Source organism: Tenrec ecaudatus, chromosome 3 (genome assembly GCF_050624435.1).
Source record: "Tenrec ecaudatus isolate mTenEca1 chromosome 3, mTenEca1.hap1, whole genome shotgun sequence".
Lineage (NCBI taxonomy): Eukaryota > Metazoa > Chordata > Mammalia > Afrosoricida > Tenrecidae > Tenrec > Tenrec ecaudatus.
In genome coordinates this window covers 51,182,196-51,209,893 of record NC_134532.1, presented here as the reverse complement: position 1 = coordinate 51,209,893, position 27,698 = coordinate 51,182,196, and the positions used below count along the sequence as shown (strand labels likewise).

At 41.5% G+C, this 27,698-nt stretch overlaps 1 protein-coding gene across 1 annotated transcript in view; it reads left to right on the top strand.

Annotated features, from left to right (window-relative positions):
• Positions 1 to 1,321: 1,321 nt before the first annotated feature.
• LOC142442268 (ninein-like protein) overlaps positions 1,322 to 27,698 on the top strand; it is a 102,279-nt gene continuing 75,902 nt past the window's right edge. Inside the window, exon 1 of the mRNA XM_075543523.1 lies at positions 1,322 to 1,339. Within this exon, the coding sequence (XP_075399638.1) occupies positions 1,322 to 1,339 (18 nt within the window). The remainder of the gene's footprint in view (positions 1,340 to 27,698) is intronic.

Genomic DNA, 27,698 nt, shown 5'->3' with positions numbered 1-27,698 from the left:
GGTGTTTCCCTGTCCATGATGCAGTCATTGCAGGGTAGCTTGCTGCATCCAGTGCCCTCCCCACCCCCATAAGGCCCAAAGGGCTCCTTCATCTCCTGAGTTACCTCCAACCTTGAAATTTATGTGCTGTAATTTTATCAATGGAACAAGAGGAATAATACCTGGTTGGCAGGAATGGGAAAAACACAAGAACAGAAGAAACACCAGAAAAGCAGAAACAAATATTCATAACTAAGTAATGATTACAGAAAATACAGAGATGAATAGCAAACTATTCAAGAGAAATTTTAAAACATCACACAAAAGTAGGCTGAATGGGAAACACATTCTTTGCAGGGAGAATAGGGAGACGTCATCACACATACTTTGGACATGCTATCAGGAGAGAATATAGTTCTGGTAACAGGTCACTGTGCTTGATAAAGCTGAAGGTCTGTGAAAATTAGAACGACCTCCAAAGAGAGGCACTGATGGAATAGCGCACCAATACAATAGTGACAATGGCACAGGACCCAGCAATATTGTGTTCTGTCATGTATCATCTTTGTTTCCAGGTGTCTCTGAGTCAGTTCCGACCTACGCACCAAAATGAAACAGTGACTGCCCTGAGCAAACGACTACTTTCACGTGTGCGCACACTGTTGTAGCAACTGCTTCAATCCCATTGAGGGTCTTCTCTGCAAGCCTGGCCCTCTCTATTACCAACCATGATGTCCTTTTCCAGGGAATGGTCAATTGTGTTGCTATACACAACAGATGGGATCACAGAAAAAGAAATCAAGAAGTTAGTACCCTTCATAATAGCCTAGCATAAACTGAGATATCTATAGGAATATACCTAACCCAAAACAGAAAACCCCCAAAAGATCTGTACAAGGAAAAATACAGAACATTATTACAAGAAACCAAAATGTACCTTCACAAAGGGAAGAATATCCCATGCTCGTGGATCAGAAGATGCAATATTGTAAAGTTGTCGATCCTACCTGAAGCCCTATTTAAGTTTAATACAATCCCAATACAAATACCAACGTCATTTTTTGTGAAAGAAATAGAAAAGGTAACTACCAACTACATATGGAAAAAGAAGAAGCTCAGAATTGGCAAAGAACTCCTCTAGAAACAGAACAAAGAGGGAGGGCTTGCATTATCTGACTTTTAAACTTATTTATACAGCCACAGTTGTCAAAACAGCACGCACTGGTATAATGATAGATACACAGACCAATGGATAGGAACAGATAATCCAGAAATGAAAATCATCAGCATACAGGCAACTAAGGATGCAGTTCGGGGAGAGTGGCTGCTCTGACCCACCCACATGGGCGCAAACCCAGAGGTGAGTGCAACAGACCACCGATGCGACCAAAGCCACCAAGTCCTTGAGGAATCTCGATTATCGACTTCTTACTTGGGGGCTGGGGGGGGAGGTGTCAGTGCATGGCAGCTCATCTGAACTGGTTGGGGTTACTCACAAGGGAGCCACACTGAAAGTCTAAAGGTTTAAGGAGGGGGTGGGAGTGGGCTCATTAGACCACTCCATCCCTGACTGCAGGAAGTGCAATGGGAACTTGTAGGAGGTACGCCTTCTGGTCAGGAAGTCTGAGGACTAAAAGAGTCTAAGTGCTGTTAGGTAAGTGCGTCCCAGGATATGAAACCCAGGAAGAAAAGGGGACTGGACCAATGGATTAAAAGACGTCCTGCTTGCTACTTAACGAGAGATAGTTATCTACTCTGGGACAGATTATCAGTTAGACTTGGAACTATTTGGATGGTCTTTCTTTTTTTGTGTTTTTCCCTTTCAATATGGAGTCTGTCTATACAAGATAGGGAAGGGAAACAATCCCAAAGAGACACTGATGGGACAAAACGGGGGTGTCAGTGGTGAGTCAATAACGACTGGGACAGGGGAACAGGGAGGGTTCTAAAATTGATAGGGAGGAGGGTGCAGTGTCCCTAGTTCTCTTTGATCAAATGAAACGTATCCGAGAGGAATTTCTGAGAGGTGAATGATGGGTAAACATGACACTTGGGCAGGAGTTAAGAAAAAGAGGAAAGAGAAGAAAGTAGAAATTATATATAGGTATACATATATGTATATGTATGTACGTAATTCATAAAGTTGTAAAGATAGGTGTGTTTGTCAATGTGCGCGCGTGCAAACACATACACATCTAAATAAAAGGAGGAAGCAGGTGGGCTTTTGGTCTCTTGTTAATCTTGCCTCAGGACAAGAACAGATTGCTCTAATAATGTGTTACTGTATCACACTGACCTTCTCAACACGATCACTGAAGGCTACATGGGTGCATAAGCAAATGTGATGAAGAAAGCTGATGGTGAACAGCTATTAAGAGATATAGTATCTGAGGTACTAACGGCTTGAAGTGGTCATCTAGCAGAGAATCAACAAAGCCCAAATGGAAGAAGTATAGCAGCCCGGGGTGATCATGATGTATCCAAGGGATACAGCCCGGGGTGATCATGATGTATCCATGGGAATAGGAAGCAGAAGTTCAAAAAACAAATAATCTAATTGACATGAAGGAGGGTGGACACCATGGAGACCCCAAACCCACCTGTAAGATATTTGGGCAGTCCCTTCCCAAAGGCCCACAAGGAAGGGAAGATAATTCTAGGTAGCGGTATAGCAGTAATCAAACACATCACTACCCTCTAGTTCTCTTACCTCCTCTCCTTACTACTATGGTCTGTGTTTTACCTCATTCATCTTGTTAGACCTGCATGTGTTCATTTGTATAACTAAGACAGCTGGATGCATGAGAGCCAAGCTAGATAAACCTTCAGAAACAGTAGGGTGTAATGGTTCCCTGAGGGTCTAGGATGGGGGAGGGGAGTGCCATGGTGGAGATGATTGCAATGATGACTGTACAACTCCATTTGAGGGGAAAAGACAACAGTTGAAGGTGAACAGTTACATCTAGTGGTGTAAGATATGGAAAATAACAATAAAAACATATAATAATGAGGGTCCCTGTGGAGTAGGGTACGGAAGGGACAAACAAGCTGATATCAAAGAGTTCAAGAATGAAAGTATTTTGGTATGTAAATTTGAATAATCCTTATATGAGGATAGATTTTGCATCACAGACAGCATTATACTCTAGATCTTTTTGACAATGCATGAAACACTATTCCTCTTGAATCTATCATTCTCAGCAAGCTACATTTAGATTCAGAATGGCCAATGCTAGTCCATTTTGGTTCACTAACACCAGGAATATCTATTTCTGTCTTCCATTTCATTTTTTACAACTCTCAATTTTCCTAAATCCCTACATTCTAAGTTCCATTACTGTATATACTCAAGTATATGACCTGAATATCTGCCGAAGCACCTAATTTTACCACAAAAATTACATTAAAATGTGCTGAAAAACGTGGCTTACCCACATGGAAGAAGCACACCGGCCAGTGCGATCACGAGGTGCCAAGGGACCAGGTATAAGGCATCATGCAAAAAAAAACCAAACGATATAAGTGTGTGTATGTATGTGTATATATGTGTATATGTATATGTATATATATACCATATTAAATGAAGGGGGAAGTGCAGAGTGGAGACCCAAGGCCCAAGTGTCGGCCAATGGAGATCCCCTCATAGAGGCGACCCTATTACAGGAAACCAAAAGTGACCTTCACAAATGGATGAAGCTCCCCTGCTCATGGTTAGGTAGGCTGAACATAGTAAAGATGACAGTTCTTCCTAAAGCACTCTACAAGTTCAATGCTATACCAATCCAATTACCATCAACCTTCTTCAAAGAATTGGAAAAACTGACCACCAACTTCATACGGAGAGGGTAGAAACCCAGAATTAGCAGAGAACTCCTCAAGAAGAAGGACACAATTGGAGGACTCGCCCTACCTGATTTTAATGCCTACTACACAGCTACAGTGGTCAAAACAGCATGGTACTGGCACAATGATAGACACTCAGACAAGTGGAAAAGAATAGAAAGCCCAGGAGTAAAATCATCAGCATATAGACAACTGATCTTCGACAAGGGTCCCAAAAACGTCAAGTGGGAAGCAGATGCCCTCTTTAATAAGTGGTGCTGGAAACAATGGATATCCACATGTAGAAAGTTGAAACAAGACGTCTACCTCACCCCATGCACAAGAATACACTCAAGGTGGATCACAGATCTAGAAGTCAAACCCCAAACCATCAGGACCATTAAGGAGGGAATCAGGACTAATCTCAGAGCACTGGCCCAGGGAGCACATAGGCTCACTGCAACAGGGAAGGGGACACACACAGGTGATCTGGAAATCGACAAATGGGATCTAATAAGAATAAAACACCTGTGCACCTCGAAAGACTTTGTCAAGAGGGTAACAAGGCAACCCACAGACTGGGAGAAGATTTTTAGTAATGACACGTCAGACAAAGGGCTCATTACTAAAATCTACAACACCATCATGACCTGCAAAAAGAGGAAAACAGTTAACCCCCTAAGGAAGTGGGCAAAAGAAATGAGAAGAACTTTCACTAGACAGGAGATCAATATGGCCAATAAATATATGAGAAAGTGCTCGAAGTCCCTTGCCATAAGAGAAATGCAAATCAAAACAACCATGAGATACCACCTAACACCCCTGAGGCTAGCCCAGATCAGTAAATCAGAGAGCAACAAGTGTTGGAGGGGCTGTGGTGAAGTAGGAACCCTCCTCCACTGCTGGTGGTCGTGCAGATTTGTACAGACACTGTGGAAAGCAATCTGGCGATACCTAAAGAAAATGGAAATTGATCTACCTTACGACCCAGCCATCCCTCTACTGGGCAGATACCCGGTTGAAGCAGCAAATAAAACACGACCAGTCATACGCGCTCCAATGTTTATTGCGGCACAATTCACAATAGCAAAGACTTGGAAACAGCCTAAGTTTCCATCGATAGACGAGTGGATTAGCAAACTTTGGCACATACACACAATGGAGTATTATGCAGCACTGAAAAGCACCGATGAGCACATGAAACACGTTATTTCATGGGAAGAGCTGGAAGGAATTATGTTAAGCGAGGTAAGCCAGACCCAAAGGGACAGGTACAACATGAGTCCCCTGAGGTAAGTACAATCAGCATGACAGAAATGGGGCATTAATCCACCCAAGGGGAGGGTATGGTTTATATCTCCACAGGGAAAGTGGGACCAGACTTCAACCCAGTGTCGCAAGGTGTGAATGCAATATCCCGGCGTGGAGGAGGGAACCGGTGGAGAGGTCTGGGAGGCTGGCCCCAGCACCATAAATTAAGTGGATTCCTGCCCCTCCCCCGAAAAGAATTTGTTCCAAAGGACGACATTGACTCTGCAGCTATGGGAGATGGACATATTTGATCAGAGCACACGGGAGCAGATGAAGGGGCAGGAGGAGAGAGTGGAGCACAGCCTGGCCCACCAGGCCGTGATGATGATGTTCCTGAGTAGAGCAGCCAGTCCACAGAGAGAACAACATGGCTGGCCCTACTATGAGACATGATGCCCCTCAGTGACTAAGGGCGATACAGGGGACAGCACCGGAGACACAGTGTGGGAATTGCACCTGACCTGATCCCACCACACCGAGGCAAATCACAGGGGGAGTGCAGCGGAACAGCAAGGGAATGGAGTGGCAAGGTCCCCAGGGAATGCTGAAAGTGGACTTTGGGGCCAGGGCATGGTGCCCCAACAGACTGCACTGGAAAACGCTCCTAAGGGCCAGCAAACGATCCCTGAACTAACTACAAGCTTTTCTCTTGTGAACTGTTTTGTTCTGTTCTTTTTCAGTGGTTTCTTTTGTTGTCTGGTTGTATACTGTTGCTATGTGTTCCTCTGTCTAGTTTTCGTGCATGTTAGTGACTCCACAGATCTGTCTGAATAGGACAGGCTGGATGAACTATCTGGATGAAAAACAACGGGACCGACAGTTCTGGGGGGACTTGGGGTTGGGGGGTAGGGGGGGATAAGGAAGTGGTGTTAACAAACCCAGGGACAAGGGAAAAACATGGGACCCCAAATGGTAGAGAAGGGGGAGTGGCAGGCCTGGTGGGAAATGATCAAGGGTAAGGTTGCTTAGAGAAGAGGTATACTCTAGCCCAGGTGGCGATGAAGCGTGGTAGTAGGGCAGGAGGAAGGACAAGGGAGATGGAGGAACGAGCTAGGAGTCAAAGGGCATTCATGGAGGTCTAGACAAAGACATGTACATGCAAATATATATAGGAGGTTGGGGAAATAGATCTTTGTGTCTATATTTATAGGTCAAGTATTAAGGTGGCGGAAGGACCTTGGGCCTCTACTCAAACACTCCCTCTATGCATGAATACCTTCTTTTATTAAATTGGAACTCTATGATGCTCACTTTCCCGACACAACGGCTGGAGCCAAAGTGGGTGAACAAGTAAATGTGGTGAAGAAAGCTTATGGTGCCTGGCTATCAAAAGAGATAGTGACTGGGGTCTTAAAGGCTTGAAGATAAACAAGCGGCCATCTAGCTCAGAAGCAACAAAGTCCACATGGAAGAACACACCAGCCTGTGTGATCGAGTGGTCCCAAAGGGATCAGTTACCAGGCATCAAAGAACAAAAAATCATATCATTGACTGCACACCTCCATGATAGGATCGCTGAAGACAAATGGGTGCACAAGCAAATGTGGTGAAGAAAGCTGATGGTGCCCGGCTATCAAAAGAGATAGTGTCTGGGGTCTTAAAGGCTTGAAGGTGAACAAGCGGCCATCTCGCTCAGAAGCAAATAAGCCCACATGGAAGAAGCACACCGGCCAGTGCGATCACGAGGTGCCCAAGGGACCAGATATAAGGCATCATGCAAAAAAAAAAATATAAGTGTGTGTATGTATGTGTATATATGTGTATATGTATATATGTATGTGTATATATATATATTATATTAAATGAAGGGGGAAGTGCAGAGTGGAGACCCAAGGCCCAAGTGTCGGCCAATGGAGATCCCCTCATAGAGGGTTTTAGGAGAGGAGATGGGTTAATTAGGGTGTGAGGTAGTATCGATGAAGAACACAGCTTTCCCCCAGATCCTGGATGCTTCCTCCCCCGAACTACCATGATCTGTATTCTACCTTGCAGGGCTGGATAGGACAGAGGCTGTACACTGGTACATATGAGGGTTGGAGGTACAGGGAATCCAGGGTGGATGATACCTTCAGGACCAAGGGTGTGAGGGACGATGCTGGGAGAGTGGAGGGTGAGTGGGTTGGAAAGGGGGAACTGATTACAAGGATCCACATGTGACCTCTTCCCTGGGAGAGGGACAGCAGAGAAGGGGGGAAGGGAGACCCCGGATAGGGCAAGATATGACAAAATAACGAGGTATAAATTACCAAGGGCATATGAGGGAGGGGGGGAAAGGGGAGGGAGGGGGAAAAAAAAGAGGACCTGATGCAAGGGGCTTAAGTGGAGAGCAAATTCCTTGAGAATGATTGGGGCAGGGAATGTATGTATGTGCTTTATACAATTGATGTATGTATATGTATGGATTGTGGTAAGAGTTGTTTGAGTTCCTAATAAAATGTAAAAGAAGAAAAGAGAAAAAAATGATTAGGGCAAAGACTGTACAGATGTGCTTTATACAATTGATGTATGTATATGTATGAACTGTGAAAAGAATTGTATCAGCCCCAATAAATTGTTAAAATTAAAAAAAAAATTAAAAAAAGACTGTTACTCATGCTACACCATGCTTCAAGACAAAATTTCATTTATTTATAATTAGAAATCAGTATTTCACAAGATATAATTACCTATTTTTGTGATTAATCACTATGCTTTAAATATGTTCAATTTGTAAACTAAAAATATATCCTACATATCAGATGTTTACATTATAATTCACAACAGTAGCAAAATTACAGTTATGAAGTAGCAACAAAAATGATTTTAAGATTGGGGATCACCACAACATGGGGAACTCTATTCAAGGGTCGTGGCATTAGGAAGGTTGAGAACCAAGGCTGTAGTAGGACACACTATGACCCCATTTTGTAAATAAAGGAGTGAACACAGAGCAATGAGGTTACTTGCCCAAGATTAGAAAGCAGTGTCAGGAGTTGAAACCAAGTGTTCTGACTCTAATGTTCTATCTTGAAATACTGGTCTAGCACCCTACCTTCAGTGGCAAATACTCATCTTATTCTGAATATTTATTCATGCTGACTAGAAAACTACATATCTCCTAAGAATAATGTCGGCTTTTCAACTCCACTGATGAATCACTAATAAATAAAAGAAACTCCTTTTTTTATTGTTTGTCAGTTTTCCCTGTAGCACTAGAATTACTTACTACTACTCCCTTCCAGGAGGGTACCCCAGTGGCAGTTGCTACATTTGTCATTAGTAATGGAAAGGTTGGCAATTTGAATCCACTTAGCTACTCTGTAAGAGAAAAATATGGCAGTTGGTTTCCATAAAGATTGATAGTGTATATGGATTATGTGCCAAATAAGACAGTTCAAAACAAAAATAATGTATAGCCTTATAAACCTCTGAGGCAGTTTTAGTCACAATCGACTTGAGAGTAATGAGTTTGGTTTTATACTTCCCATGCCTATCGCAGTAAGTACTAACTGCTTAAAAAACGCTGAAAACTTATTGCTGAAAAGGTGATCAAATCATGGATCAAATGATAGCAACTCAAAAGATTAGCTAGGAATCTTGGAGTAGTAAGCTTATGCTAGTGAGGAATAACTCAGAAAAGTATGGTAAGAATGGTTGCTTAATTCAAAAAGTATGTGTCAATAAATTATATATACAAACTGCTGAGTTAGTAGTTTATATTTACCTCTACACATTCTCACAAACAAAATATAGAAAATTTACAGAAAACAGAGAAATACCAGTAAACATCATTGTAGAAAAAAAAAGCCAGGATCTCAGTATTTTCCCAAAATCATTAACTTGAAAAAGTGCTAACTTACTTCTTCAGCAGACATGTGAAATCGTAAAGCATTAGGCAACACACTGCCATATTCCCACCTAAGTGCACGAATCCGCAGTAACCGGTCATACCTAGGACATTGAGAGAGTATTAGCATACAAACAAGCAGGAAATCAGACATTGTTCTATCAGTAAGGACTCAAGGATCTTATCAACTAAACTGTCATTTGTGGATTTTTTTTTTTAAGATTCTGATGCAAATAGATCTACTCCAAGAAGACATCTTTGGGACTACCAGAAATTGGGAATAGGAACTGGGCTGATGCCCCTAGCACTGTTCATTGTCGTAACTGTGATGGTGACACAGCAGTAATGTGGAAAAAGATCAGAAAGGCCCTTATGTCTTAGAGATGTATCCTAAAGTATATAGTGGTAAAATGTTATCTGATGTTTAGTACTTAGTTTTAAGTAGCCTAACATACATATGTCATAAATTATGGAAAATGTATTGTTAAATTTATAAGACAACTCCAGGAGCTTCACTATATTATTCTCTCTGCTTTCAAGAATAGTGCAATCTTTTACAATACAAATTTTAAACTGGAAAAACGAAATTAAAATGCTTACATTAAATCAAGCTTAAAAGAAATAACTCACTGCCACATGGAGTTGTTTGACTCATACTGACACTGTAAGGACAGGATAGAAGCGCACCAGTGAGTTTCCGAGATTGTAACTCTTTTTTAAGAGTAGAAAGCCTCATCTTTTCCCCGCAGAACCGCTGGTGGTTTTGAAATGCTGTTTCTGGTTAACAGTCCAGCGCATAAACACTGAAAACACTCTCACTTCCATCAAGCCAATGCTGACTCATAGCAAACCCCTGTGGGTTTCCGAGATTGTAATTATTTACAGGAATAGAAACACGGCCTTTTCCCCTCGGAACTACTAGTGGTTTTGAACTGTGGACCATGTAGATCACAGCCCAACAAGTAACCATGCTACCAGGGCTCCATGCATAACCACAGAGATAAATAAATCTGAGATCTGTTGCTATCAACCAGAAACTTAATTGAGAAACCCCATGGAAAACTCTTCTTTGTTTCCTGCTACTACAAGTAAAATCACAGCAGCTTACAAGTACGCAATAGTGCAGCGTCGATTTCTTAACAAAGAACAGTGCCGAAATTTGATGGTTGGTATCAAATTGCTTCTTCCGTCTGATTTTGCTTCATTACTAGGAAGAGAATTAAAGAGAAAATGGATAAATACACTGCAGAACAACAAAAATTTTTAAGTTTTATTGACATGTAACAATTCACATCAAACAATTCAATAGTTATTAAGAATTGTACAAAAAACTGTACAATTACCACTACAATCAATTTTAGAACATTTTCTTATTTCTTGTACTCATTGTTATTAGCTTCCTGTTTCCCACCAACCACCCCTACAATCCCCACAAGAAACCATTAAATCCAGTTCCTGGCACTACAGAACCAAAAAAATTAATTTTTCCATGATATTTTTCAAAGGACTGATACACGTACACATTTTTACCTATTTGTACGTAACAGTTTACCTAAGCAAATTGTGCTGCTTCTACTTCAGAACTTTTATTTACACATTACAAGATTAAAGTAAGAAAAAGCCAAGTTAACTAACTTGTCAATGCAATGATACTATAATAATTTAATCTCCTTTAACCATTTGGTATTGTACAGTTTTGAACACTGATTGCTTTCTATTATTTCAAAAGACAAGTGTCCTATTTGTTCACTGAGGTCAGAGAAAACCTGACATCATGGCCCGAAGAAGGTGGTCTTACATGATGTTTCTATTGTATGAGCACTCCGCTTCTAGGAGCACTTCCGAATCCTCACCACACTACTGTAGCTGGACATGGAGTCAGCAGTTTATTCATTCAACAAATATTTGCTATTTCCCCATCTATATCTTTTACTATACTTTAGGGTTTTTTCATATACAGAGGAAGTCGTTTCACCCTATAAAATGCATATCTTCTTAGACACTTGATATGGATCACATTTTAAAACCAGAAGAACAAAAGGAGTAAGTATCTACTTTAGCATTTTAAAGCAATTAGATGAATATAAAAAGGGTCCACCATGCTTTGTTCCACATAATGCACTAGGCCCTGAAAACAGGAAAAATGCACACCCTGTGCTGTTAGGTTTTTCTATCTGCTGTCACTCTATGGGTACCAGATTATGGTCTACATTGTACAAACTAAGCACAAATACACCTAATACCAAGTACTTAAAAACATACATCAAATGTCCTAAAAAAAATCACATTTATAGGTGGGTAAATAAAAAGATTTCTTTTGATATATAATTTAACCAGACATTGCTTACAGTGATTGTTTTCTCAGAAGGACATCAGGAAGATGGGGGACAAAAATTTAAAACAAGAATTTACAAGTGTTATGAATACAAGAAAGTAGTTCAAAGTGGAACACATCCTGGCCCACCAAGCCCTGAGGACGATATTTCCACTCAGAGAAGTCAAAGCACAGAGAGGACCATATGGCCAGTCCACTATGAGACACGATGTACCTCACTGACCCATAGTGCTACCAGGGGACAACACTGGAAACACAGTGTGGGAACTGTGCCCAATCTGACCCCATCACACTGAGGCAAAACACTAAGAGCCATGCAACAGAACAGCAAAGGAAGCAGAGCAAAGAAGTCTTGAGGGAGTACAAAAAATAGACTTTGGGGCCAGAGTGTGCCACCCCATCAGACTCAACTGGAAAACACTCCTAAAGGTCAACAAACAGACCTTGAACTATTTACAGGCTTTTCTTTTTTTTTTTTTGTCTTTTTTTGGTTTTCTTTTGTTGCTTTGTTTTGCTCTGTCTTGTTTTTGTGCATATTATTATCTCTGCAATTCTATCTAGAAAAAATAGGCGGGATAAACAATCTGAAGGAGAAAACAACGGACTGCTGGTTCTGGGGAGATATGGGAGCAGGGGAGGCGGGGGTGGGGGGAAAGGAAGTGGGTGTTAACAAACCTAGGGACAAGGGAACAATAAGTGATTCAAAATCAATGGCCAGGAGGCCTGGTAGGGCTTGATCAAGAGCAGTATAACCTAGAGGAATTACTGAAATCCAAATGAAGACTGAGCATGATAGTGGGACAAGAAGAAAGCAAAAGGAAATAGAGGAAAGAATTAGGAGTCAAAGAGTATTTAAAGGTCTAAATACAGGTGTGTACATGCCAATATTTATATATGATGATGGAGAAGTAGATCTAATGTGCATGTATTTATAGGTTTAGTATTAAAGGACATTGGGACTCTACTCAAATACTCCCTCAATGCAAGAACACTTTGTTCTATTAAATTGGCATTCTATGATGCTCACCTTCTCTACATGATTGCTGAAGACAAAACAGGTGCATAAGCAAATGTGAAAAAGAAAGCTGATGGTACCAGCTATCAAAAGATATGGCCTCTGGGATCTTAAAGGCTTGAAGATAGAGACCCACATGGATGAAGCACACTAACCTGTGTGATCACGAGGTATCTATAGGAACAGGTACCAGTCATCAAAGAACAAAAAAAATCATCATTGTGAATGAGGGGGAGTGCGGAGTGGAGACTCAAAGTCCATCTGTAGGCAAGTAGACATCCCTTTACAGCAGGGTCACAGGGAGGAGACGAGCCAGTCAGTGTGCAGTATAACACTGATGAAACACGCAACTTTCCTCTAGTTCTTTAATGCTTCCTCCCCCAATTATCATGATCTCAATTCTACCTTACAAATCCGGGTAGACCAGAGGCTGTACACTGATACAGATAAGAGCCGGAAACACAGGGAATACAGGGCAGATAAACCCTTCAAGATCAATTTGTGCAGCAATACCAGGAGGGTAAGGGGAAGGTGGGGGAGAAAAGAGGAACCAATGATCCACATATAACCCCCTCCCTGGGGGTGGAAAACAGAAAAGTGGGTGAAGGGAGATATTGGACAGTGTAAGACATGAAAAAATTTTTATAAATTATCAAAGTTTTGTGAGGTAGGGAGGGAGGGAGAAGAAGGGTAAAATATGAGCGGATACCAAAGACTCAAGAAGAAAGAAAATGTTTTGAGAATGATGATGGCAACAAATGTGCTTGACATAATAGATGGATTTATGGATTGTGCAAAGAGTTAGTTATACAAGCCCCCAATAAAATGATTTAATAAAATAAATAAACCTAACCAAACTCACTACCAAAAAAAAAAAAAGTTCCTGTATCCATTGCTGGTAGGAATGTAAAATGGTATCGCTAATGTAGGTAGTAGTGTCGCAGCTCAACAAAAATCTGATCTACTACACCCAGATTTGAAAAGACATGCAAACAGACTTGTACACCAACATTCCTTGCTATAATATTTGCAATGGGTGAAGATAAGAACCACCTAATGCCCATGAATAGGAAAATGTGATATATATGTGTACACACTACTGCTGCTGCTGATGTTACTCAGCCAATCGGAGAAATGAAGAATTGGCACAATCTACAATATGGATGGGACTCAATGTCATTAAACTAGTGAAAGAAGTCAACCACAGCATGGGACTTGGTTTCAATCTCTTGCCACCAAGAACAGTGGCCCAGAACTACCAGTCTGTTTTAATGCTTCTTTGCTTTTTATGGCAGGTGTGGCTCTGCTGTTGTAAATATTATTGGAACGTTTGCCCTATCACCAACTCCTGTTGTTTCTGTAAATAGTGCTCAGTCACTTAAAGGTTTAATTTACACAAGTCAACAATTCATGTATTGCAGTTCACAGCTGGCCCATACTTGTATAATTTCCCTTTCTCGACAATGTTCTAAATTCTGTAACATTGGCTAAACTAATGACACCATCAAAGTGTACCGGCTACACATTAGACTCCTAAGTGAAACATCAGCAGTTTAAAGTCACCAGCCAAGTCTGTGGGGGAAGGATGAGGCCTTTTACTCCTGTGATGATGTGCAGGCTGGGAGACTCACAGGACAGTTCTACCCTGCCCTATAAAGTTGTCATGAGTCAGCAAGGGGATGATAATTGATAATGTTCTGTAACATAAAATGACAATGATGTCTCTTAGGTGAACCACAGTCATTTATAAACCATGAGTGGATTTTAGGCTTGTACTTAATTCTAGTCCCAATCTAAGAACAGCTAGTTCTTATGACATGGTCCTGCTTGGTGGTTGCCCTCATGAAGAAATCACTGAAGATATGAGTCTACAGCAAAATGTGGTGAAGAATCTAGATGGTACCCAGCTATTAGAAAAAATAGTGTTGGGGATTTTAAAGGTTTGTTTTCAAACAAGAAGCCATCTAAGTGGGGTGTCACATGGAAGGATCACATCAGCCTGTGTGAACATAATCCAAATCTAAAGGCTGGAATGATATCAAAGCTTAAATTGTGAACAATTGGTTTGTAGAAGGCTATGGTTGTCAGTGGAAGCCCAAAATCCATTTAGAGGGTCCACAAAGAGATCAAGCCTCTTGTGAATTCCCTCTCGTTATAGCTGAGGGTTGTGAAGAGCTCTATTATCAGACACTGTAAATCAATATGTCAGACATAGATCAAAATGCAGTATATCTTATTTGATTTTCCTTTGGACCCATTTTAAAGCTTTTTCAATTAAAAAAATAAAGTGAAGGGAAAATACTCATGAAGCAAACCCTTGGAGCCTCACTGTGACCATGGACGAGGGGTGGAGGGCCTCACTAGCAATGCAGAGCGCAGTGGATTCCTGCGGATGCGGTTAGGTTCAAACTCAGCACCCCACCATTTGCTCTCCCTTATGAGCCATCTAAATGTGTTCTAGTTCTTAAGATACTTGTAGCTTTCTTTTGACTGAGGTTTTTGTTTTACTTTCATAGTCTTGTTAGTGTTGTTTTTATTGTTTTCACTGTTTTTCTGTATATAAAATCCAAGATAGGTGAATCAGAGGCAGTAACTGGATTCATGGTTCCTTGGGGCAGGGCAGGGGAGGTGGGGAGGAAATGGGGAGCTAATAACAATGAGTCCAAGAATGAAGAAAATATCTAAACCTGATTATGGTGATGATTCTACAACGATATGTGAATTATATACCAATAAACTGTTAAAAAGTCCATCGCAAATTATATAATTAAATGGTTCAATCATATTAAGAAGAGTTGTACAATCATTACCACAATCGAATTTAGAACATTTTCTTCCTTCTTGTACTCACTGTTATTATTGTACTCACTTCCTTCAAACCGCCCCGGCCACAACTCAGGAACCATTAATCAAGATATTGTCTCAATAGATATACCTACCCTAGACTTCATATACACTAAAACATTTAAAAACAGCAAAAAACCTACTAAAAATAACAAAGTAAAACAAAAGTATCCCAACTGAAAAGATAGAAAATATAAAAAACTAAAATCAATTTAAAATGGGTCAAAAAGGAGATCAATGGATATGGTGCTAAATTTTAAAGGAATTGCATCTGCAATAATCCACTTTCCAATGCACTCTGCATAACAGCAAGGCTAACCACAACACTTGTCTATGCTCAGAAAGGACTCACAGAGCTTTATCCATACATATTTCCCCTGCACTTTGTTTTTACTGAAGTAAAATGGGTCAAAACAGAGGTCAAATGATATCATGCTTTATTGTAATCATCTCTATAACACTCTCTGTCTAATAGCAAGACTACTGACATCCTTCAACTGAGTCAGAGAGGATTCACCGGAATCTTAAACCACTTGTGTGGAACTTGCAAATGATTTTGGATTTCCACTGTCATCCATATCCTTCTGCAAATCAGGTGTTCACAATTTAAGCTCTAATACTATTCCCTCCTTCATATTTGAGTTTTAATTATTCACACTCCTCTGGTCACAAAGGCTGATGTGCTTCTTCCATGTGGACTTAGGTGACATTTCACTCAGAAGGCTGCTTGTTTAAAAATAAGACCCCCATGCGCCATTCTTTCTAAAAATCATACCATCTAAATTTCTTTACTACACTTTGCTATAGCATCCATATCTTCAGTGAGCATCAAAAAGGGCCAAGTCACAGAACTAATTCTCATATTGGGCTAGAATTAAATGCAAGTCTAAATCCCATTCATGTTATCTATGGTTTACGTACATCTCTGGTTAATCTTAAGAGACATCATTGTAATTTTATATTAGAGAACATTATCAATCACCCCCAGGGGCACATGGCAATTCTATTGATAGTGTGAACTTTTTGATTAAGGAATCTATAAACGAATGCTGATCAAAAGGGAAAAATTCAAAATTGAATTTCAAATTACCAAGAACTCTAGACTTTCTAGAGCCACGTAAACTGGAAAAACCCAAGTCCTAAAATAATCCTTAAACCAAAAATATCCTCCAAAGTGGGTCACTCCACAAAGAGGTGGGATATGGGATAAGACCATCCACCTGAGGGTCTACACCAAGACAAGGCTGGGGCAAATCCCCACAGAAATGAAAGAACCTTGCCAGGAAATCAAGTTTAGGCCAGGGGAGAGGAACATCACTGATAGTTCTGATGGCGAGCATGGTAGGTGATTGGGGAGAAATATCCTCACATTGGGAAGGGGTGCTAAACAATGATTGTAGGGAACCTATAGGGACAATGGTCCAGATTTTATGTTCCTGGGTAAACACTACAAATATGTCTCTAGCCAAAGCTCAATAAAACATGCCATGGACTAAACACCAAGATGTCACTGGATGCTGACCTTGTGGTACGGTAAACCTTGTGGTCAGCATGGCATCACTCGGGCTACACAAGCGCTTAACACAGAGGCCCAGCAGAATGAACTGAGCCTGGCCTCAAAGGTGCCTGTACCCTTGGACTGAGGACTGGGGTGCTTAGATAGAAGAGGAAGCAGAGTGGCTGCCCTGGACCTGTGGAAGTGATGGTCATTGGACCTTGGGGGGAACCCCATTTGGTTGGAGTCCATCAAAAGGGACTCAGAATCACCATATATTTAGTACCTTGATGCTCCCCTCTCAGTGATATGACTGGCTTTGATCTGTTGGGCAGGGATTTAAACTTGGAAGAATTGATCCAGGATGTTTCCCCTGGCATCGATCCCCCCTGCTTAGGGTAAACAGAATTCAACTGAATATGAGATCTAACTGTGTGGAGCAACAACTCATGGGTTTCGGCTCAAGTTAGAACTGTACTTGCAGACTCCTCAAACCTACAGCAGAATGATATATCATCGGAAAACTTGATGGTGTTGCCACTGCAATCATCTTATACTCCAGGGGGAATGATTGACAATGTGTTACTTTTCTGTTTCTATGGGTTTTTTTCCCTGCCTTTCATTTGCTTGTTTTGTTTGTGTTTGTCTTTAATTGTCTGCTAGTTGTTTTGTTGCTGTTGGTGGGGTAGTTGGTCTTACAGGGTATTAATTTGTCATAGTATGGCTGTCAAAGTAAACCCGAGCTATGCATATCCCAGGGACAAGCAGATGGATTCTGGCCCCAATTTAACTTTAGTCCCAATCCAAAGACAGTTAGTTTGGATAACATGGCCTTGCCCACCTCATGTAATGATCACTGAAGATAAGGGTGCTACAGCTAAGTGTGGTGAAGAAAACAAATGGTGCTCACTATCAATCGGAATAGTGTGTGGAGTCTTAAATTCAAACAAGTAGTCATCTAAACGAGGAGTGAACTATGTCCACAAAGAAGAAGCACACCAGCTTGCGTGACCCAAAGGCACGCAAAACAAAATTCAAAAATGACAAAGGGAAAAGTATCAGAGCCCAAATTTTGAAGACCCAATTTATAGAATGCTATAGAAGATAGGGGGGCCCCAAACACATCTGCAGAGTATCTAGTCAGATTAAGCCACCAGCAGATCCCCTCTAGTCACAGGAAAGTGTCTCGAACAGCTTTTCTATCAGATAGAGATCATTGTAAGTGTGATTATGCTGGAATGAACTGGATACATGGTCAGATGACCTCCCTTCTAACCTGAACTTGTTCTTGGTCAGTGGTTTTCAACCTTCCTAATATACATTTACTACAGTCCCTCATATTGTGGTGACCCCCCCAACCATAAAATTATTTTTGTTGCTACTTCATAACTGTAATTTTGCTACTGTTATGAATCGTCATGTAAAACCTGATAAGCAGGAAGTATTTTCATTGTTACAATTTGAACATAATTAAAGCATAGTGATTAATCACAAAAACATTTTCTATTGTGAAAGACTAATTTCTAACTACAAATGAAATTAATTTTGTTGTAAAGCATAGTGTAGCATGGGTAACAGTTTTCACGCCAGTTACTTGTATGTGGGCATATCTGCATATGGGCAGCCCTGCCTAGAGACAGCTAGAGGAACAGTGTCTTGGTTCCTAAGACCATTGGAAATGTGTTTTCAGGTCTTAGGTGACTCCTGTGAAAGGGTTGTTTGACCCCCAACGGGTCGTAACCAACAGGTTGACAACTGCTGTTTAGGTGAGAGCATTTCTTGCTTGTTCTAAGACAAGGTGGTCTTTTCTTTCTTACTCATTATTTGTAATTTTATCTCTAAAGAATTGATTGTGTTAATGATTATGTAAGTCTTCTTGATATGACTGAACTATTGAATTGTGTGATATATGTGGATTAAGTACCAATAAAACTGTTTTAAAAAAGGCTCAGAAACCCACACAGGCAGTCTATCCTGTCCCATAGAGTCACTATGAGTCGGCATTGACTCAATGGCAGTGAGCTTGGTTTGTTTTTTGACCAAATCACAGGGCACTATTACTTTGTCTTACAGCTCAAATTCTTCACTGTGCCAAATCCCAGGCTTAACTTTTACTATCTGTAAATCTAGAAACCTTTTGAGCTTTCTGCAGCACTAGTTCTGTATAAACTCCACTCCAACTATGAATAATCTCTACTGCGCCGATACTCAAACCAAACTCTGCCAGTGAGTTGATTTCCACCCAAAGCAGTTCTGCCCATAGGACAGGGTAGAACTGCCCCTCTGGATTTTTAAGACTGTCACTTTATAGGAGTAGAAAGCTTCATCTTTCCTCCTCAGAGTAGCTGATGGTTCCAAACAGCTGATCTTGCAGTCAGCAGCCCAACATGTAGTTATCATGTTGTCTATTGTCTATACTGCCTACTATATATTGTCTATTCTCTTTACTCAATGCATTAAAACATCTATTAATTTTTTTAAAAAGTAAAATGTATGTATTCCACTTTGTTAGTGCTTTTATTCACTTGTATCTCAATTTGGGTCTATCCTAATTCCGTCATATCAATCAACCAACAAATATGCATTAAAGCACCCAAAATGCAGATATAACAATAAGCAATATTAAGTCCTTTAGAGCTGGGCTAAATTACATAGTTAGAATATAATCAGGTGCACAGAGATTAAAAAAAAACCAAATATGATGCAAAATCAACTAGCTAATATTATTTCTAATTAATTCTTAACTCTGATAACTCAAAAAAAAATCTTATGAAAACTTACACATCGGATTGGTTTTGTTCATATAAAGCCTTCATCTCCTCCAGAGTTTGTCTGAGTCCATCCTCCTGGAATATATAAACTGCTTTTGATATATATCCATGGATTCCCCAATGCATTCAATTAATCCCCTAAGTCTATCTGTACTACATTTATCCTCAATTTATATATATAATTTATTTAAAATCCATAGCCATTGCATAAATTCTGGCTATTTATGTACCTATATCAAAAATAAAGGCTTAATCGAGCATGAAAGTACACATTTTCACTGCAAAAACAACAAATACAAGTTTTAAAATATTTCTCCCAATTTTTTCCCCCAAAGACACAGTTTTGGTTTGTACTGCAAGAAAAGAAAGGCCAAAGGAATTTTTCCTACCATCTACCTTCAGATAGAAATTTTTCACTTAGACAAATAAAATGTTTTAATTCTAAAATTCATAAATGTTAATAAGATAGTTGACCATTTGAAAAGAAGTGACATCACATATTCTTTCAGCCAAAATACAGTCTTGGGTTCAACCAACCCTGTAGCCAATTATATGTTGAAAATATTTGATGATGATGAATAGCCTTGTTTACTCTTGATGTCATTTATTACCCATTTCATCTCCACAATTCTAAAAGTTACAAGTCCTGCTAGTCTTCAATCACTTAAAAAACTCATTTATCAATATCTGTAGAATTGAGTTTCAATCATCCACATTTCTCACCACTAGCTCATCTCTCTGCCTCCATTAGTTCTTCTCTTCTGATGCATTTTCCATATTGCCAATAACCAAAACCACTTCCATTAAGTACATTTTGATTAAATGACCCTATAGGACGGAGAAAATTGCTCCCTATGGTTTACACAGCTGTAAATCTTTACAGAAGCGGCTATCTTTCTCCCTTAGAATGGCTGGTGTGTTTGAATTGCTGACCATTAGGCTAGCAGCCCAATGCATAACTCCAGGCCTCATTTTACTGCCAATAAGTACTCCAAAATATAAAAACATCCCGCCACACCCCTACCTGAAAACCTCTACCTGATTCCAAATGCCTGTGGAATAATGCCGAAGTTTTTCTAATCCTAGAACCCACCATTGACATCTCCATACATAACCTTTCCAGTTGTGATCATGAGTCTTAAGCCATTGTTTATCACCTGCCTGTGTGAGGGCTAATACTTCATACAAGGCTCGAACACCCACTCCCAACCCCCCAGTAGCATTTCTCTTTATGCTCCCATCTATGCAACACCAGTTTCACTCACCACATTGCATTCTATTCACTTGTGTTTCTTGGTCCTCTCACTGACATCTATCTAGTTGCTGCCCTATGATTGTTTACTACGCTGCTTAAACGTACAGGCTCTTGAGCCAGACTTCCAGGGTTCAAGCTCTAGCTCTGCTCTTTACTGGCTATATCACCACTGACAAATCTCCTAACTTCAATTCTCCATTCACATGTTTGAGGTGGGGGGAGACAGCTCAGATCTCACACAATTATGAGGAGAGACAATTGCAAGCTAAGTGCTGAACATCATTCCTACTTCCATGTTATTGTAGTGGACAAATAATCATAATAGTAACAATACGACTGTTAGCACTATTATTATTTCTTGTAGAAACAGCATACAGGGACTCAGCCCTGAGTGTGTCAGGTACAGTTCCTCACTACACCAAGAGCTCTGTACCATCATCATGCCCATTTTTGTTAGTGAGAACACTGGACGCACAGAAAGCCTGAGTCCACAGTGATCGAACAGAGTATGAATCTCAGTCTGGCACCAGAGGCCTACTTCATCATCACATTTTGCTCACTGAGTGCGTGCGCGCACACTAACGCGCATAAAACGCTAGATCCAATAAAAACGACTGGTTCTGTGGGTTTCTGAGGCTGTCAATCTTTAAAAGAACAGAAAGCTTCCAGCTTTCTTCGGCAGAATGGAGGTGGATTCGAATTTACTTTAGTTCGTATTAGGCAACCTTTTACTTGGCTAAGCAAAGGAAAAGCAACAAAGCTAAAAATGAAGCAAAACGGAAGGAAGTAGACTTTGAGGAAGCGCAATTGCTGAGTTGTACAGTAACTTCCTTCTTTCTCCCACAGTAACCTTTTGTTATGCTGTTACTTTCCCTTCCGGAACTTGGCTAACACCCTCAGGGGAATCTGAAGCAAACCGCGAAAAGAGCAGCCCAGGGGAGATCCCGCTCACGCTCCAGCCCCTTTCAGCCAAGCTCCCCGGACCTCCATCCCGCCCTCTGCCGTCCAGCCCGTCATATTAAAGGCGGGCAGCTGCCCTTCTGGTGTGTGGTGCAGTTCGGGGACCACCTCCGTCGCCTTTTCACAGAACATGGCGGGTAGACCTGGCACCGGGACCTCCTTGTCGGCCGCCCACTTGACCGAAGAGTCTGCGGGCTCCCTGCAGCCTAGTTTGGGCCGCGCTTATTAGCGCAGGTCTAGGAAATCGCCTGCGCTTTGGCGGTAAAAATCCCCAACCAATGGGAAGGCAAGGACACAGGTTGCGTGGCTACGGTGGTTGCAAAGGGACAATTCCATACGCGGTACAGAAATATGACCGGAAGTGGGGAGGCGGTGACCGTTGCCTTCTTCCGGTGGAACGCGGCCCTCCGGAAAGAGTCCTTGGGGTTCCATTTGACTTTATCCATGAGGAGAGACGAATTTTCCAATACTAATCTGAGCACATAGTTTAGGGAGCAGCATAGCTTGGAATAGATGTACCGCCCACACCCCCCGAAACTTCCTCTTTTCCCTTTTTTAAAAATAAAAATCATTCTATTGAGGGCTCATATAACTATCGATATGTACATACATTGTGTCACGCTCATTTGTACATTTTTGATATCATTCTCAAAACATTTGCTTTCTCCTTACTCCCTTTATATCAGCTCCTCACTTTTTCCCCTGCTTCATGGAACCTTGATCATTTATCAATTATTTTGTCATGTCTTACAGTGCCCACATCTCCCTTCATCCACTTTTCTGTTGTGCAACTCCATGGAGGGGGTTATATGTAAATCCTTGTAATCAGTCCCCCCCCTTTTTTAAAATCATTTTATTGGGGGCTTGTACAACCCTTATCACAATCAATACATCATTCCATTGTGTTTAGGACATTTGTGCATTTGTTGACCTCATCATTCTCAACACATTTCCTTTCTAATTGAGCCCTTGGTATCAGCTCCTCGTTTTTCTATCTCCCTCCCTACCCCCTCCCTCCTAAACCCTTGTTAATATTGATAGGTTTAGAATTAAGGTAGCAGATGGACATTGGACCTCCACTTCTTTTCTCCCTCAATTGCAAGAACACTTTGTTCTGTTGAACTGGCATGCCGTGATGCTCACCTTAAAAGCTTGAAAATAAACAATCCGCGATCTAGCTCAGAAACAGCAAAGCCCACGTGGGAGAAGCACACCAGCATGTGTGATCACGAGGTGTTGAAGGGATCAGGCATTAAAGAACCAAAAAAATCACATCATTGTGAATGAGGAAGGGTATGGAGTAGGGACGAGGCCAAAAAGGATCCATGGGGTTGCAATGGTTAAGACCCTCTAATAGAGTTTATCAAAGAGCCCTGGAGGCACAATGGTTAAGTGCTCATCTGCTATCCAAAAGGTTGAAGGTTTGAACCCACCAGTGGCTCTGTTCTTGGAAGAAAAACCAGGCAACTCATTCTTGTAAAGATTACAGCATAGAAAAGCCTAGAGCAGTGGTTCTCAAACTTCCTAATGCCACAACACTTTCATACAGTTCCTCATGTTGTGGTGACCTCCACAACCATAAAAATATTCTCATTGCTGCTTCATAACTGTAATTTTGTTACAGTCACCCTGTGCAAGGGTCCCACAGGTTGAGAACCATTGGTCTAGAGAGCTCGGCACTGATGCATTGAGTCACTATGAGTTGGACTGGACTAGAAGGTTCCTAACAAAAACGCCAACAATCATTTTTTACCATGACCTTGTTAACTCAAAAAGATTAATAAGCAAATTCACAAATGAGGACATCCAGTTGCCCCTCCAAACTGGAGAAGCATGAGTTTAATGGTGACCCTGACCCCACGGTGTCCTCCAGCTGGTGCCATGCTGCCTTTATTCCTTCTGCCTCTCAGTTCTGTGGAGAAGAAGGGGAAAGGGAGGGAAAGAAAAAGAAAGAAATGAAAAGATAATTTTCCCAGCTTCTTCACATCACTGAATTGAACTTTACTTTTAATAAAAGTATTATGAAATGGAAATGGTGCTTTCACTATTTTGCTTTCAGGTGATATTCAGAGACATGGTGCTGGTAATTATTTGAGCCGGGGAGGTTAGTGTGCAGATTTTCTGAATATGGTTGAGCCACATGCCCCCTTCCAGGCCTAGCATTTCCCTGGGCTATGAGAAGTTATAGACAGTCTACCCTCTTCTTCCTCCGACTTCGCTGCAAACCATGGACACACTGGTTCTGACTTGACCTGGCTCCAGTACAGAAAAAAATATCCTCCTTGCATAATTGTAGTGCTTGATTTGGAAGGCACCCAGATACAAATCTCTCTTCTGGTGGCATAATGGGTTATGTGTTGGGCTATTAACTGCAAGGTCAGCAGTTGGAATTCACCAGTCGCTCCTTTGGAGAAAGATGAGGCTTTCTTCTCCCATAAAGAGTTATAGCCTTAGATGAGTATAAAAACTCAAAATGCATTGGCAGAGATTCCACAGAGAATAAGCCTCCATTAAATCCCCTGGGACCATTCACCAGGGATAGGATTAAACCCTGCTCACCGTCAGTACATCAGAAAGTGTATTGTTGCAGATATGATTAGGTTAAAAATTAACATCTTAACATTTGTCTTTACTCTTAAAACGTTTTTCATTTGTTCTTTTTTTAATTTTCTGCTTTCCTTTTTATTGAAAAATTAACTAATGTCACTAAACAAGTAGAGAATTTGTTAAATGAAAATCTAATCGGTTATGTAAACTTTCACTGTAAACATAACACAATTTTATTTTTACAAAGAGTTATAGCCTTGGAAACCCAGGAGGCCGCAGTATTTTCTCTCGATAGGATTGTTATGCACCCAATGGCAATGAATGTTGTTGGATTTTGTTTCTTTATTGTTTTCTGTAGCTATGGTGGAGTATAGGGGTTATGTGTTGGGCTGCTAAACGCAATGTCTGAAATGGCAAATTTGAAATCCCCAGCCACTCCAAGGGAGAAAGATGAGGCTTTCTACTCCCCTAAAGAGTTCCAGTCTCAGAGCAGCCACTCCACAAAGAGAACAACATGGCTGGCCCCACTATGAGACATGATGCCCCTCAGTGACCAAGGGTGATACAGGGGACAGCACTGGAGACACAGTGTGCGAATTGCACCTAACCTGATTCCACCACACCGAGGCAAAGTGTGGTGGAGTGCAGTGGAACAGCAAGGGAATGGAGTGGCAAGGTCCCCAGGGAATGCTGAAAGTGGACTTTGGGGCCAGGTTGTGGTGCCTCAACAGACTGGATTGGAAAACACTCCTAAGGTCCAACAAATGATCCTTGAACTAACTACAAGGTCTTCTTTCTTGATGTGTTTTGTTTTGTTCTTTGTCAGTGGTTTGTTTTTGTTGTTTTGTTGTCTGGTTGTAAACTGTTGCTTTGTTTTCCTCTGTCTTGTTTTCGTGCATGTTAGTGTCTCCACAGGTCTGTCTAAATAAGAGAGGCTGGATGAACTATCTGGAGGAAAAACAACAGGACTGAGAATTCCGTGGGCACTTGGGATAGGGGGAGGTGCGGGGGGTAAGGAAGTGGTGTTAACAAACACAGGGACAAGGGAACAACATGGGACTCAATATGGTAGTGAGGGGGAAGTGGCAGGCCTGGTAGGGAATGATCAAGGGTAAGGTTACGTAAAGAAGAGGTATAGCTGTAACCCGGGTGGGGACGGAGCATGGTAGAGGGACAGGAGGAAAGTCAAGGGAGATGGAGGAAAGAGCTAGGAGTCAAAGTGCATTTATAGAGGTCTAGACAAAGACATGTGCATGCAAATATATATATATATATATATATATATATATATATATATATATATATATATATATATGGATGGGGAAATAGATCTATGTGTCTATATTTATAGGTTTAGTATTAAGGTGGCGACAGGACTTTGGGCCTTAACTCAAGTACTCCTTCAATGCATGAATACTTTCTTTTATTAAATTGGCACTCTACAATGCTCATCCTCCAGACACAACTGCTGAAGCCAAAGCTGTTGAACAAATAAATGTGGTGAAGAAAGCTGATGGTGCCTGGCTATCAAAAGAGATAGTGTCTGGGATCTTAAAGACTTGAAGATAAACAAGCGGCCATCTAGCTCAGAAGCAACAAAGCCCACATGGAAGAGCACACCAGCCTGTGTGATCACGAGGACCCGAAGGGATCAGTTATCAGGCATCAAAGAACAAAAAAATCACAGCATTGGCTGCACACCTCCATGATACGATTGCCGAAGACAAACTTGTGCATAAGCAAATGTGGCGAAGAATGCTGATGGTGCCCGGCTATCAAAAGAGATAGTGTCTGGGGTCTTAAAGGCTTGAAGGTGAACAAGCGGCCATCTAGCTCAAAAGCAAAAATACCCACATGGAAGAAGCACACCAGCCTGTGCGATCACAAGGTGCCAAAGGGACCAGGTATAAGGCATAATGCAAAATATATATATATATATATATATATATATATACCTATATACAATATATATATAGGTGTATATATATCATATATATATACACATAATAGTGAATGAAGGGGGAAGTGCAGAGTGGAGACCCAAAGCCCATTTGCTGGCCACTGGAGATCCCCTCTCAGAGGGGTTTAGGAGAGGAGATGGGTCAGTCAGTGTGCGATGTAGTACCGATGAAAAACACAGCTTTCTCCCAGATCCTGGATGCTTCCTCGCCCCAACTACCATGCTCCGTATTCTACCTTGCAGGACTGGATAGGGCAGAGGTTGTACACTGGTACATATAGGAGCTGGAGGCACAGGGAATCCAGGGTGGATGATACCTTCAGGACCAGGAGTGTGAGGGGCGATACTGGGAGAGTAGAGGGTGAGTGAGTTGGAAACGGGGAACAGATTACAAGGATCCACATGTAACCTCCTCCCTGGGAGACAGACGGCAGATAAGGGGTGGAGGGAGACTCCGGATAGGGCAAGATATGACAAAATAACAATCTGTGGATTATCAAGGGCTCATGAGGGAGTGGGGAGCTGGAGGGAGGGTAAAAAAAAAAGAGGACCTGATGCAAAGGGCTTAAGTGGAGAGCAAATGCTTTGAGAGTGATTAGGGCAAAGAATGTACGGATATGCTTTATACAATTGATGTATGTATATGTATGGATTGTAATAAGAGTTGTATGAGCCCCTAATAAAATGTTAAAAAAAAAAAAAGAGTTCCAGTCAGAGAAACTCACAGGTGCAGTTCTACCCTATCCTATAGATTCGCCATGAGTCGGCATCAACTGGATGGCAGGAAGGACACATAACGATTCAGACCTGGGCTTAGTTTGGGTTCTCACTGAAGCAGACGCTGGCCAAAGACTTAAAGGCAATGAGCTTATTTAGGAAACTCTGAGCATGCAGGTAATGATGTGGCATTGTGAGCCAGTGGAGGGAAGGCCACTGATAACAAATAGATTGTGAATCCAATTACAAACCTGGGAACCTGCTGCTTAATCACTTAGGAAGTCTCCAGGGGTAGGTGTAGCACACGCCTCTCAGAGTTTTGCCATCCAAGGAGTTAGGGGCCTGGTCAGGGCTGTTCCCAGGGGCATATGTTCCTCAGCACATTCAGCCAGCACCAGCAAAGGGACCTTCAGAGCTGGCCCTTGGTGACTGAGGCGAGTACACGGAATCAGGAATTTGGGAATGAAGAGAAGGAGCACCAGGAGTGTCTGCTACAGATTGGAGACTGGAAAGTCAACTCGGTGCTTCTCAAGGGGACAGGCACTCCCCTCTCTGGATCTCACTTTTAACATTGATACACAAAGGTCGATTCTGTGAGGGTCACAGACTGGGGACTCCCATGGCCAAATGAGGACCTGTGTGGACTCTGGTTGGCCTGCTTATTCACTGCCATCTAGAAGATTCCAACTCACAGTGACCCTGTAAGACCGAGCGGAACTGCCCCTGTGGGTTTCTGAGGCTGAAATTCTATATGGACTAGAAGGTCTCATCTCTGCACAGCCCCCCACCCTATCCCCCAACCCCCGCTCCCCCAGTGTGACTGGTGGTTTCAAACTACTGACCTTCTAGTTAGCTGCCCAA